The 15,471-nt window shown below is 42.7% G+C and overlaps 1 protein-coding gene across 9 annotated transcripts in view; it reads right to left on the bottom strand.

Annotated features, from left to right (window-relative positions):
- The window catches only part of REV1 (REV1 DNA directed polymerase), an 83,149-nt gene extending 78,249 nt beyond the window's left edge, over positions 1-4,900 (bottom strand). For 3 of the 9 annotated variants that reach the window (XM_082427237.1, XM_082427240.1, XM_082427236.1), the window contains exon 1: positions 4,636-4,776. Coding sequence is in view for 1 of the 9 variants with exons in the window: in XM_082427241.1 (XP_082283367.1) it covers positions 4,636-4,660 (25 nt within the window). In the remaining 8 variants the exon portion in view is untranslated. Of the gene's footprint in view, positions 1-376; positions 3,837-4,635 lie in introns of all 9 variants that reach the window. The other 6 variants (XM_082427238.1, XM_082427242.1, XM_082427243.1 and 3 more) reach the window with 6 other exon arrangements.
- Between the last annotated feature and the right edge of the window lie 10,571 nt (positions 4,901-15,471).

Here is a 15,471-nt window from a genome sequence, read left to right as displayed (position 1 = left end):
CGGCTTTATGGTGGTGCCAAAGTGATACACGTTCAACAGAAACCACGCTTTGACTTTTGATCTTTTCTGGAGCCAGAGATATCGGTACAGTACTCTCTTGTGATGCTGGGAAGGGGCAGCGCCACAGCTTCCAGTCAGCCGCGCGATCCGGAGGAGGAACCACTGATACACTTACAACCACACTGTTTTTCACTTTCAGGAGAGTATTAAATAAGTTACACGAGATGTTCAACACTTTATTATAAAATAGGCTTTGTCTCACTTGATTTTGCCCAACTATAGGCTAATGTAAGTGTTCTGAGCACGTTTAAGGTAGGCTAGTCTAACCTATGATGTCCAGTAGGTTAGGTGTATTAAATGCATTTTTACTTACAACATTTTTAACTTATGATGGGTTTACTGGAAAGTAATCCCATTGTAAGTTGTGGAAGATCTGTAGTAGTTAGAGCCAAAAAAACAAAAAAAAACAAGAAAAAAAGGAAAAGAAACAAACAGCCATAAAACGATGAAACTGCCAGCAGTCAAGAAGAACAACACCTACAAATAACCTGATGAAACACAACGCAAGTTTCCAAACAGAAACCTTGTTTCTACCTGCCTCATGGCAAAGTGGTTGCGACCTTGGGTTACGGGATCAGGTGGAAGCAGACTGAAATCCTGGCTTCCTTCTCACCTGGGTGACCTGCCCAAGTAGCATCATCTCTCTAAATCTGTTTCTTTAAAACTGCGTCCACCTGACCCGGTGGTTGTGAAGATTAAATGAGACCCTGCACTAAGCAAAGAGCCTGACACACAGTAAATATTAATGATTTAGCAATTATTATTAAACTTTGTAACAAATGTTACACAGAGCAGTATTTTGATTTTTTTTTTTTTTAGGTTTAAGGCCCAAAGTTTAGGATCCTATTGACTAAAGTTCAGACTGAGAAATGAAATAAAACAATGTTCCTACAAAGAGGCATTTTACTAAGGACAAGTGGACTAAGTAAAAATAACTGGTACTACGCAAGGGCAATCACCACAAGCAGCTTAGTTTCTACGAATACAGTTTGGGGGTGGGGAACCCATAATGAAAGAAGGCAGAAATTGAACACACTAAAGATGGTAAAATATCTTTCCTTTCCCAACTACTACAGGGCTCATACTTCAACTGTATCTCAAGGATTTTCCTGTCTTCAGCCTCCAGCAAGTCCTTTCATCAGCACAATTACATCTCTAGCTGAACTTCAAAGGGAAATATATAAAAGCCACTCCAGTGGGCGGCTGTTGAGATAATCACTCTTAGCATCTTCCACAGATCTAAGAATAAAAAAGCTGACTTACACATTAAGACCAAATACCAGTCACCATTCTTAGCTGTTTATTTTTTAATCCGTTCTAGACATCCACAAAATGTATTTATTTTAAAAAGGAGTTCCATAAATATAACTTTGGTAGCCAGAAAAATTCAGTGAAAGTAATAAAGATAAAATTCAATGCTTGCATTTTTAATCTCACACAAAAACACAAAGTCCTAAGTGAATACTCCAAGCTAATTTCAAGTACTGGTTTTCAAAACTGTGAAATAACCCTGTTCTAAGAACTTTATATACATTAACTCAATTATTTCTTACCATAATCGTATAAAGTAGGTATTATTGTCCCATCTTACAGATGAGCAAACTAAGGCACCAAAAGATATTAACTAGCCCAAGGCCACACAATCAGTAAATGGCAGGAGCCAGGATTCTGACCCTGGCTGTCTGACTCCAGAACTAATGTTTAAATCAACTATACCACTCGTTCACTTAATTCACTTAACAAATTTTATTGAGAACCTACTATGTGCCAAGCACCCTTCTAAGCACCAGAGACAGAGCCATGAACAAGTCAGACAAGGCCTCTGCCCTCCAGTGGGGGAGAGGCTTTGGAACAAACAAGTCTTATGGGAGAAACGGGTAAGTAAGTGAAGAGTGTATCTCTGCCTCGTAATAAATGCTATGAAGAGAAATAAAGCAAAATGAATCAAAAGTGACAGAGAGAGGGGCTGGCTTCTCTTGTAGGGATCAGAGAAGAGATCACTCTGACGTGATGACATCTGAGCAAGATAACCACCAGGAGGAAGAGGTGGCCCAACTAAAAGAACAACAAGCATAACACCCCTGAGAGAGGAACAGTTTGGTTTGTTCGAGAAACGGCAAAAAGTTCTGATTCAATTCTAAGGCTAACAGGAAGCTTTTGGAGGGTTTTCACCAAGAGAGTGACAATATGATTTATGTCTTTAAAAAGATCACTCTGTTATGTGGGGATCAGTCGGAAGGGAGCGACAGAAATAGGGACACCAGGGAAGGCACTGCTGCAACAGTCTAAGGGAGACATACTTGAACTCAGACTAGGATTCACGTACTGTTTATAAGTAGATGAGATACTAAAAGGACAGCATGCAACCTAATTGCCCCTGAAAAAGAATTTTTTTATATTCCTCCTTCCTCATCTCCCATAGATTCTTTTTAATATCCACGTTAATGCTTTAGTGGGAGCTGTTATAGGAGGAAAGTAAGATTAAAAGGTATTTCCTTCATTTATAAATGTTCTATTTAATATACTCCAGGATTTATTATAATATGTCACATACACTCATACATTCTTGAGAAGCAGAAAGAGCTTTACTGCTCTTTAGTTTAGGGCTTGTTCATTTATTTGGAGACAAGAAGAGGTACCTATCAGCTCTTGTGATTAGCTTTCTTCTCACGCTTTGTCTCAGCACATCTCAGCTCATTCTAGACTGTGAACTGCAATAAAAAGGTATACCAAAGGGAATTTGTATTTACGGAGCACCATTGCGTACCAGGGACTCACTAGATGCCTTACATTTAAGAGCTCATTTAATCCTCAGTTACCCAAGGTAGGAAATATCTTCGTTATACAAATGAGAAAAAAATCAGAGATATTAGTAACTTAAATTGTCCAAGGACACACAGTTAATAATGGGTAGAGCTAGAATTTTAATCTACATCTAACTCTTAAGTTCTTATCTTTCTACTACAGCAGCTATCAAAGAAAGGACTATAAAATATACATTACATGTAGTCTCTCTTATTAGTGACTAGCTTGTTGCTGGTGGGGACGGGTTTCTTTCTCTTACACAGAATCTGAGTTTTGCAGTTGGGGTTGGAGAAAATGGAGTGATCTTACATATTCAAACACATTATTTTGAAAACGTATTTACTACTTGAGGTTTCAAAGAAATTAATCCTAAAAGAGTGATTCCTGCCTTTAAAAAGAAAAAGAAAAACTTAAATACGTATTGTTTACCATGAAATAGGAGTAATGTTCTATGACAAGTTTGGCACAGATTCTGCCCACAAAAGACCTGGAGATAGAGAAAAAGAGGATACGGATAAAAAGATAATCATCATAACACATGAGAAGTGGCAAATAAACAGCCTAAGAATTGAATGGAGATCCTTCTAGACCAGGGAAGGATCACTGGAAAAAGAGGGACGCTAGGTGCGCTTCCAAAAGTCTAGAAGTTCAGGGAGGGAACTACACGCCCGCAGCATCTGCTCCGGCTAAGACAAGGCTACGTAGGAAAGCTGAGATGGAAGTGTGGAAAGCAGGTAAACGGTACCCCACAGGACGGGTTACCGCGAAGTCCACAGGAAGAACCGAGGTTATCCTATGTCCTACCCTAAAGAGGAAATGGCTAATTCTGGAAGACGATAGTGGAGAGGCCGGGGAGACAGACAGAATTAAGAATCGTTACATCAAGTCCTTACTAGTTACAAGGCCTTTGATGCTATGTGCTAGTCTCGTTATTTTCACTTAAATGATACCATTTCTATGCTGGACGTGACCTGAAAAGATGTAGAAGATAGAAACAGCAGGCTTACACCACCTGCAGTTTTTTAAAATCAGGGGGGTCGGGGGGGTCAACTAATGAGTGATACACTAAGGTATTTCTTTACAAACTGGGTTTCAGTAGAAAGAGCAGGGAAACATATAAGGAAATGCCCCTTTCCGTCTGCACAGGTGCTGAATCATTTTCACAAGGAGTGAAGTGGGAAAGGGGCACTTGCCAGGACAGTTGGGGAAAGGAGCTCTGCCTATCAAGGCAACAGATAAGTAACAAGGAAAAAATAAGTGAGTAAAAATTGCCTTCGGATACTCCGACACCGATGCCGGGATCCTACGCGGGGCAAGGTTGGGAGGGGGGGAGATGCGGGGTCACGGGGAAGACGCCGCGGCGGGAGGACGGGCGGAGCATCCAGCGCGTGGCCCCGGCCGGCAGCCCGCGCGCACGAATGAATGGCGCGGTCCGAGCGAGGCCGGCGAGGCGTCCGCCGGCGGGGCGCGGCGGGCAGGGCCGCGGGCGGGAGTCATCGGCGCGGCGCCTCAGCGGGCGGCTGAGAGCGGGCGGCGGGCCGGCCGCGCCATGGCGGAGGGGGAAGGGGAGGTCACGCGTTACATAACCCGGCAGCGGCCGCGCTCCGGGCGCCGCGGGCCGCCCAGGCCGCGAGACCAAGGGCCGCGGGGGCCGGGCCGGCGCGCCGCCCCCGCCCCGCCTCAGGCCGCCCGCGCTTGGGCCGCCGCCCGGCGACGCGAGGCCGGTCCCACCCCGCCCCCACCCCCACCGCCGGCCCGGGGGTCGCTCACCTTCCGCGTTGCCCCAGACCACCATGCCCGGGCACGGCCGCCTCCTCCGGCCTCGCCGGCCCCGGCGCCGCCGCCGCCGCACGGTGCCCTCGCCTGGGGCGGGGAGGAGGGCCGGGGAAGGAGTCGCACCGCCGCGCCGCGGTCCACGCTCGCCCCACGCTCGCAGCGGCCGCCCTGAGCGCGCCCAGTGGCTGCTCTGTCCCTCCCCCTCCGACGGGCGCGCGCGCCGCGGCTCCGCCTCGCCCCTCCCCCTCCGGCGGCCGGCGCGCTCCCAGGCTCCTCCCCGCCCTTCCCCGCCCGCGGCGGTCTCGGCCCCGGCTCGCACTCCGCCCCGCGCTGCGCAAGCGCCCGCCTGGCGCCTAGCCTCGGGCGACCCCGAACCACGGGCGCGGCGCCCCTCCCAGGCCCGCCCGCGGGGGTCAGCGCCTCCGCGGCACGTGACCGTCTCGCTCGCGGGGGCGGAGAGGAGCGCGCCGCCCGCCCTGCACCCCGAGACCTGCGCGCCTCCCGCGGGGGTTGATGCGCTGTCCTCGTCTCTCCGAGTCGCCGCCCCGCGCTGCACTCCCCAGTCCGGGAGGACACTAGTTCAGGGACTGACCATGCTTAGTAACCCTGGAAGATCCGTAAAACACTCAGGTCCCCCGCCACGAGAGGTTGATTTACAGTGACATCTAGTGGAGGAAGGGACACACGTGAACTGACACTTTGCTGTGTCAGGGAGCGACCGGGAATCAAGGCCCACAGAGGTTAGTGGGAATGAACGCTGCGCCGCGGGGTTTAAGCGTTGCCAGCTCCCGCTGGGGCGCGAACACCATTCCCTGCGCGATGAGTCCCGCCCTGCATTGCACCTGGATATTCGTAAACCTGCGGCAGGTGTCCCATCCCACATGCAGCACTGGGATAACACGCGAAAGCAATTTGCTACTACTGTAAAAACAAACAAAAAACCATCATTATGTGTGCTTAAATGCAATTTTAATTGAGGGCCTTCTGGCTAAAGACAATTGTTCCTTAAGGACCATTTTCCCCCTCTTGGCAATGTCGGTTTGCCCGGGGATCCCACATCGCTATTATAATAGTCTTTATTGTTGTAATGCACAAACATGAAGCGAACCTCCCTGCAAAGGCTCGACACTTTTCCCCCTTTTTCCCTTACCTGAGAGACTTTAAGAGTTTTCAAGTGCTTAGGAAACAATTAGTACTCTTTTCAAAACTGATTTTGCAGAGCTGAGGCTTGTTTACTGGTGATTCAGAGAATATTCAAATGACTTTGTTTCTTTTTTCGAGCCCCTTCGTTTTTGCCACTTTAGAAACTTCTACAAATGCACTTCAACCTCAGTATTCTTGTCTCTAACCCTACAAAATCACGTTGCATGCTTTTCTGAAACGTCGTAATTTAATACAAACGGCGTCATTTCAATAGACTCACAAACAGTTGCCAGCTGCAACATCAGGGTATCATCTGCTGAGATGCCACAGAAAAACAGTGGCAGCCCCTTATTAATTATGTTTTTTTAATCCATCTCTCTAAATGTCAGTATTCCACTAACATGAAATGGCAAAACTCGATTTTCAAATTGAAGAACGATCTGTGGACTCTACTGGAAAAAATACCGTTGTATTTCAATTTTTTCGCACTCTCTCCTATTTGAGTCAAAGGTTCTTGTTGTTGTTATTGTTGTTTTCTGTATTTTCTCAAGAAAGAAACACAGACGCTGAGCTAACTGACCTTGGCAACACCTTTACAGAATATAGTAAGACGGTATTAACTGCGTTTTAGTGCAAATTAGTAGGCAGGCTCCGATAAGGGAAAAAAAAAATCAGGTTGCTCTCTAGATACAATAGGATAAAAAGAGAGATAAAGAATACATAAATAAAATGTATACAAACCCCAGAATCTTTGCTAAAGTTTTCTTTTCGCCCATTCTAGAATATTCTGTTATGCTATCCCATAATATATTCCACAATGCCTGAAGACCCTTCTATTTCAATTTTATCCAGTCACCTACATTCATTCATTCATTTATTTACTTCCATTTATTCTCATGAGGACTGTCTTTCCCAGTCTAAGGGGAGTTGGCCTGACCTTTGGGTAAAGCAGCTGAGATGTCTACTCTGGACTCCCACACATGGGGGAGAACTTTCGTGGCACTGCACCTTATTCCTCTTTTCTGAACTTTATTAAAAATCATTTTTGAAACGTCTAATATTACTGACATCTCAAGAGCCTATGAAAGTGCAGACCCGTGACCCTTGCAGGGACAGCCCTGGGTAAGGACATGGATCTGTTATCTTTTAATCTCTGTATCCAGCAGTAAACTTTTGTCGGAAAGATCCACATCTAGTCTCTCAAATACCAAAAACAGAAAAAAAAGGAACATGAAACCACTAAAAAACAAAGATTTGTACTCAAGTCCCTTGGGTGAAATACACACTGTAACTCGTGCTTTGCTCTTAGGAAAGAGTGATCTTGATGACTGTTACAAGGCAATATATGCTTTTATGTTATAAGGCAATTTATGCTGAAAGACGAAATAATAACAAGAATGAGCACAAGCCCACAGAAACTTAGAAAGGAAATTGGAACCAGCATTGGCTTACCAAGACTTAATTCTTCTAAAAACAGTATCTGTCTTTCCAGAGTAAAGAAAGTCCACGGACAGGTATATATACTGTCGGCCCTCCATAAGGGCAGGATTCCATCTGTAATTGGCTGAATCCACTGATGCAGAACCCTGGGTACATTAGCCTGACTGTACCACACTATTTTATATAAGGGACTTGAGCATCTGGGGATTTGGGTATCCATGGGGGTCCTGGAACAAATCCAACATATTCCAACAACATAGTTCCCATAATTCAGGATGATTCAATAATTAGTTATGATGAGCATTCTGCAATGCCGGTCACTGTCACGTCAACAGTGAACAAAATGCACGTCCCACCCTCAAAAAGTTTCCAGTGTAGTGAGGGAAGCAAATAAATACCACGCGCCTGCCATATAGGCTCAGGGCTGCTTCCAGAGAGTGTTCTATGGAGCACACAGGAAGGGTGTCCGGGAGGCTTCCTAGAGAGAATGACATCTCAGTAAGGACTAGGAGACTAGTGGGGTACCACTGCCCATGGAAGGAGCAACATCTGTAAAGGCAGAAAAGGGATGGAGAACAGGGAACATTCCAGAAACTTCGAAGTGTGAAGTACAGAGGGGCATGGGCAGGGGGTGGGGGGTGTGCTGAAAAAGGAGGTTGGAGAGGTAAGAAAGGGTCAGAGCATGAAGGGCCCCAGAAAGTATATGAATGGGTTTTGACTCTATCCTAAAGACAGTGAACAATTAAAGGGCTTTAAGGGATAAGGTGACTTTAGAAAGTTACTCTGCTGCATGGAAAATAGTTTTGGGAGGCAGTCAGGAGGACTTGTAATCGTCCAGGTGCCCAGGGGCAGGCCAAGAGGAGGCAGGGGGTTGGATTTGAGCAGGGTAGGGGTTTTGCAAAGCAAGTATAATGAAAGAAGAAAAGGGCAAAGAAGTCGAAGACATATGCAAGGGAGGAATCACACTGATGGATCATGGAACTTAGTGATTTTTTTTTTTTCCACAGCATGAAACACCTAGTAGTTTTGTTTATTAAGTATGTAGAGCCAAACAACTTAGTATTTGTGACATAACAACTTAGTTGCCATTTGAAAAAAAATAATACACATAAAGTGAAAGCAAAAATAGTGTTTTGATTCCATTCTTAAATAACCATTGTTACTTACTAATGGGAACTTTGTGCCCACTGGGCAGTGTAAAACTTCTCAAACAGTGGGATCGGATTGGGTACTGCCACCCTCATTTCCCATTCCACATTGGCAAGAACCATTCATACATATTGCTATGTACCTCATATTCCATTATACCAAGAGGTAGAGGTTGTCCCACTACTAGTGATACTAAGTTAAATCACTTGGCTGGGTGGTGACAGCCAGATCTCTATGTTGTAAAACTACATTTTCCCCTATGCATGCCACAGAGTAGTACCTTTTACCAAGTGAGTATTCTCTTCAACAATCTTTTCACCTAGTGGTTTCAGCATCCATTGATGATCCTGAACTGAATCAACTTTTTCACTGGGTTGCAAAGGAGTGACTTTCTACTTCCATCATTCCTTCCACATTTATTAGCTAGCATTTTTCTTCAAAGAAGAACTGTCCCTTATCAACTGGGGATAAACTATCATTTCTCCCTAAAAAGGAGGGCAAATGCTTCATTCTTTCCCTATAATTACTAATTTTCATAGAAAATTATTGTCTGAATAGTTACCTCTAATTGTGGTAAGTGAGCTTTTTCTTCCTGTTTCTCCACCTCTTCTTGAAAAATTCTAATGAACTCCTAAGTTTTAATTTACTTATTGTAATCTTGAGATTGATATTATATATATATATATATATATATATATATATATATATTTTTAGATGCACAAATGGTCCCAGATTTTTCCCCTTCAAGTTCGCACCTACCACACCTCCATTAGTTATTTAAAGTTTTTTTTTTTTAATCTAGTAAGGCTACCACTATTACCCTTCTTCCCCACCCCACCCCCCAGGTTTTCTTAGCTATTCTTGCTTGCTAATTTTTCTATTCTAAGATCAACTTGTGTAGTTCTGGGTGGAGGGACTTGACATTTTTATTAGGCTCTCATTAGGCATACATAAACTTGGGGAGAATTTTTGATAGTGAGTCATCCTCTCCAAGGACATGGGACATCCTTCCATTTATTCATTGTCATATTTGAATCTTTCAGAAGTTTCCCAAAATTTTATGCACATTTCTAATGGTCTATTATTACTTTTTTTTTTTTTTTTTTGGCTGCATTGCACAGCATGCGGGGATCTTAGTTCCCAGACCAGGGATCAGCATAGAGTCTTAATCACTGGACTGCCAGGGAAGTCTGGGAATTCCCTATTCTTATGTATTTTGTTTTTGTATTTTTATTGCTATAGTAAATAGAGTCTTCTTATTTATTATGTCTTTTTATATTGGTTATTGTTTATATGAAGGCTGTTGATTTTTGTATATTAATTTTATATTCTACCATATTAAAATGGCTATTATTTGTATTGGTGCTTTTCATTGATTTTCTTGTGTTTTTCATAAGAAAAACACATAATATGAAAATAATAAAAAATATATAATATGAAAATAATTTCATAGATATTTTAATTCTTCATTTACAATTTTTATTTCTCTAATAATTTTTCCTTGTTTGATTGCATATATACAATGGAATACTACTCAGCCATAAAAAAGAATGAAATGATGCCATTTGCAGCAACATGAATGGACCTGAGATTATCATACTGAGCAAAGTAAGTCAGAGAAAGACTAATATCGTATGATATCGCTTATATGTGGAATCTAAAAAAAAAAAAAAGATACAAATGAACTTATTTACAAAACAGAAACAGACTCACATAGAAAACAACCAATAGTTACCAAAGGAGAAATGGCAGGGAGGGATAAATTAGGAGTTTGAGATTAACAGATACACACCACTATATATAAAATAGATAAACAAAAAGGTCCTACTGTATAGCACAAGGAACTATATTCAATACCATATAATTACCTGTGATGGAAAAGAACCTGAAAAACAGTATTTGGATATATAACTGAATCACTTTGCTGTACATCTGAAACTAACACAACACTGTAAATCAACTCTACTTCAATAAAAAAATAAAATTAAAAAAATCTCTTTATGGTCATTTTTGTGAGATTTGGAAAGGGATAATGTGTTCTCAATCCAGAGTTTAACAGGAAGTCTCCTTGTTTGATTATTTTTAAAATTAACAAACGATTATTTTTCTTGTTTGCTCAGGTCAGTTGTTCTTTCCTGATGCTTGTATCAGATGTTTCAGAGCGTGTGTATTCTGACTGAGATCGATCAATAATCTATCTGAGTGATAGATTTTTCTTCCTGCTTTCCTCCTCTCCCTTTCTCTAAATCTTCTTCTCGTGCATGAGGCAATGTATTTTATTTATGAATTGCCTGGGAACACTCCCACCAGTCACCAGCCAGGAAAAAGCATGCCATAACCATTTAAAACTACAAGGAGTGTTTCCTTAGACAATGTGAGCATGTGTGAGTGTGTGGGGTCTGTGTGTATGTTTGAATTTGAGGGTGTGGCCTTATGAACATTTATTCTCCGGTTAGAGTAGGAAGTCACAAAGAACCATACAAATGTAATTGCATTCCACCTCCATTTATCTTAGGCCTCAGCTGGGCGGGAATTCCGAGGGAATTTGGAATCAGAACAGAGAGGGGGTATCCTCATGTCACACACCATCTCAGGAGCTCTGGAGAATTTATAGGGTGGAGGCCAGGAAGCCTCTTCTTGTGGATTCTTATAGATGATTCCTGGAGCCAAGCAGCCACAGGTAGAGAGAACTCTTGCTGGGCTCCCTCTCAGGGTTTTTCCAGGCCTTGTTAGATCAGTCCCATCCCTGCCCTGAGCTCTGTGACGTAGGCCTGTGTCCTCGCAGTGGATTTCTCTATCCAGTGTGAGTTGACTCAAATTGGTTTCAGTAACTTACAGCCAAGGATATTTAAAAAAGATTAAAGATCTGTCTGTGTTTCACTGATCTGCAAGGTTGATCCAACTTTCCTGGGAGAGATAAAGCATCATCATAAAGAACCAAGGCCAGGGCTTAGGACCAACTTAGCTCTCAACTCAACTTTCCTGGGAGGCCAGCAAATTCCCATGACCTCAGACTATTCGTGGGACTTTAGCAGAACTTGATCTCAGGGACTCACCATGTCCCACCATACGGAGAAAGCAGCATAAGAACATAGGCTCAATTTATCAGCACTCCCCTTTTCCCTTCATTAGAATAGTCAGCAAACCCAAGGAACATTATAAATTGCTGTGCATCTTGGGCTTCGTGGGAGAGGATGAGAAATGTACTCTTAACTAGCATGAGAGACAGGAGGGTCACATTTCTGGATTAAAAGTAAGCGCACTTCCCCAAAGTTAATGTCCTAAATGATGCTATATATCTCGTTTTTGGACTGTCTTAGACGAGGTCTTTCTTAGGGTCTGTCTATAACTAGAATCCAACATATTAGGAAAGCCCAAGGGGAAAATACAACCAAAGTTACATACCAAATCAGCAGGAAAACTGAAAATAAAGCACAGGGACTTTTCCTGCCGGCTCTTGTCAACAATGAGTCCAGGGACCTGCAGGGACCTTGAAGGATGGAGTCTGTTTCTTGATTTTATTGGAAGATTTCCCTTTTGTAGATGTTCCAAATACAAATACTGAAGGAAAAACGATTAATCCACATGTGAAAATGATGACCTAGGCTGATGGTATTCAAACGCAAATGCCACTTTACATGGAGAGGTGGTTCTGTTGTAGAAACATCACTGGGCAAGCAGTCAGGGACCAGGTTTCACCTGCGTTAGTGAGCTGCTTAATTTTGGACAAATAGTTTAACTTCTCTAAACCTCAAATTCCTGGTCTGTACAATGAGAGGTCTGTAATAAACAATGTTCTCCCTAGTTCTAACATCCTATAAAAACCTTAATTTTTTGAAAAGTTTTATTTTATGGTGGAGTATAGTTGATTTACAATGTTGTGTTAGTTTCAGGTGTATAGCAAAGTGATTTAGTTATACATATACACATATCCATTCTTTTTCAGATTCTTTTCCCATATAGGTTATTACAAAATATTGAGTAGAGTTCCCTGTGCTATCCAGTAGGTTTTTGTTGATTATTTTAAATATAGTAGTGTGTGTATGTTCATCCCTAACTCCCAATTTATCCTTCCCCTCCACCCTTTGGTAACCATTAGTTTGGAAAACCTTAATTTTAAAGGTTTAAAAATTGAATAAAATGAATTGGAATGATGGTTGTATTATGCAGTCCAAAATATTCAGAATAATTCATTTAATTTTAAAAAGCTAAAATGGTTAAGAAATATATTCAATTAAGGATAGAAAGAACAATAGAGAGGGCTTTTGTTTCTGTCTTTTTTTTTTAAGACACGAGGAAGTCAGAATAAAGATAAGGGGATTATAAAAGACAAGCAGAATTAATCATTATATGAATTTAATCAGGGAAAGATTAAAAAAATCAAGAGGCTCAATATTGCAAGCAGCAGTCATAATCATCAGCTTTTAAACCACATATACAAGACATCAAATATTTTCACATAGGGGGAAAAGGGGGCTCAGAGTACAAAACGAATAAAGAAAGACTAGATTTTTGAAAAGACAATTTCATTACTCACAGTGGGAGAGAGTGAGGAATTGCCAAAATCTAGGAACCTCAGCTGATACTCAGGAGACTGAGTGAAAGGGTGGTGATGGTAGAAATGATTAACAGGCAGAATGCGTTTCAGCTAAGCAAAGCACCAAGCTCAGATATTATTGTCTCAAAGGTGTTCAGCAAAGAAGTAGAGATACAGATAAAACTTGAAAAAAAATTATGGGAAAAAAAACCCCCAATCAATATGAAGAAAGATTCCAAAGCAGGGAGAAGCACAGTTACCTTGAAGGGAAAACAATCAACAACTGAAAGATGAAATCAGAATATACAGTAGTCTAGGCAAATACAAAATCTATTGTGGGGAAATGGCCGAGCAGGAAGCTATGGAAAAGTAATTGGAATTTTGAAAAGCGCAATTTGGTCTCATTTTTAGACACAAGCTTAGTCATCCGTCACCAAACTTTTGGGCATTTCTGGAGGTTTATTGCTGTAATGATGATGTAAAGCTGATGCCTGGGCTGTTCTATACACAGTGATTTTTAGTAAGGAGTATTCGAAAATTCCTGCAGGGGAGATAATTTCAAATGCTGAGTCAGAGGCTAGGAATTTGCCCCACTTACGAGCCAGGAAGAGGTAGGAAGGTGGCTCATCAATGCCCTGGGACTAGAACACCACTGCTCAGAAAGCCCAGATTCCCAGAAGGAAACTCGGGAAGGGCAGCAGGAAGAAGAAAATTGCGAGGAAAGGGGCTTCTGGGGTGAACAGCATCTGTGCAATTTGCTTCCCCCTCTTTAGCAAAATTCTTATTTTGGCCTCCAAGACCCTGTGCTCACTGGCCCTGCTTCCTCGCCAATGTCACTTTGTCACACTCTGTCCTTTGCCCACCACTCTGCAACCAAACTTTGTGCCTTTTCCTCAACTTCACCTCTGGCTCTTTCCCTTATCTGTTCCTCTGCCCGAAATGCTCCTTGTACGCTCTCTGTTTGACCAGCTCCTGCTTCCCGTTCAGGTCCCAGCTCATCGCTTACCACCGCAGAGTGACCTTCCATCAACAGCCTGCCCGAGTTGCCACCACCACTCCTTCTGTCCACTTTCCATCACATCCCCTACTCTATTGTGTGTCTCCTTTCTTATCACAAGCCCAAACGGTCTCCATCATGCCGCCCTCACTGGAGTATGATCTCTCTGAGAAGAGGGATTTGGTTGTCTGTGTCCTGCAGGCATTGGTTGCCTGCATAAATGAATGATAATTACTCAGTTCCCACCAACTCTTCTCCCAAGTATCCCTTGTCTCTCCATCTTTAGTCCCATGACTGTAGTCTTAGGACAATCCCTCATCCCTTCCCTCTTAGACAAGCACGACTGCTTCCTAAATAATTACCCCATCCCTTTCTCTGGCCCTTCCCACATGTTAGTTTCAGATGATTCTTCCTAAGACATCACCTTTGTTATGACTCACCCTATGATGAATTTGTCAATGCTCTCCAGCCAAAGACCACTGGGGACACACCTGTAGTTAGCAAGCTGGGTTTTATTACTCACTGTGGAGAACACACAGTATGGGGGTGGGGGGACTCTGTCAGAGTGTGAGGAAGAATCTACTATAAGACTTGGCTTTAGGTGGGTGATTTGGAAGAGGGTTTAAGGAATTGGGGGTATACTCTAGATTGGATGTCAGAAGCAGGGGTAATTCTATGATTGCTTGTCTCAATAAATCTTACCTGTGGGGAGAGGAGACCAGAAGGAAGATAAAGTTGTAATTGGTAAAGAAGCAGCTGCCACTTGTTTGGCTGAGAAAGATGGTGTTTGGTGCTTCTTGAGTGGCAAAGTAGCCTTATTTTTTCCATACTTAAGCAAAATTATGAAGTGGCCTTGCTTTGTCTCATTTCATCATGGTCTCAGAGTGACCTTGTCTGAGAATGGGATTCTGTGAGATTGTTTATATCTACTAGAAGACTAATACTCCTCGCTGTGTCAGGCCAGCTTCTGAATGTCACGGACTGCTCTTTTTTATTTCTCATTCCCTTTTGGCCAAGGGCGGATGAAGTCAGGCCACCGGACATCAATCATGACATCCACATTTCTACCATTGCCCAGATTTTGTTGATTATGATCAGAAAAGTGTGCTTCGAATGTAGTCTGTGGTTGATCAAAGGTTACTCTTTCCTTCTCTTTCTGTTGTAGGATGAGTTGTTGAAATTCTGATGTGACAGTGGTTTCCCAGATGTATTTAGGATTCTGGACAGAATACATCAGCCAGTTGCAACACAGGCAATTATCAGAAGCAGAATGACTATTAGTCTTTGTCATTGGGCTTGAAGCCAAGGGCCTAGACTATGAAACCCAGTCAATGAAAGTGTTCTGTAATCCACCAGAGTCTGTTCAAGAGAGCCAGGTGCCTTTTTCCTTTAGCTTACTCAAAACTGTTCTATTTACCCTGCAGTGTTTATATAGGTGCAGTCAAAGTATATGCTAGGGCACAAACTCCCCCTTGGTTGGTTAGGAGGAAATCAAGGGCTGTATGATTTTCCAAGATAACTCTAGATACTGAGTTTAGACTAGCTCTTTGGGTTTCTGGATCAG

This window comes from Balaenoptera physalus (genome assembly GCF_965194825.1).
Source record: "Balaenoptera physalus genome assembly, chromosome: 15".
NCBI lineage: Eukaryota > Metazoa > Chordata > Mammalia > Artiodactyla > Balaenopteridae > Balaenoptera > Balaenoptera physalus.
This window is presented reverse-complemented; position numbering and strand designations above follow the sequence as displayed.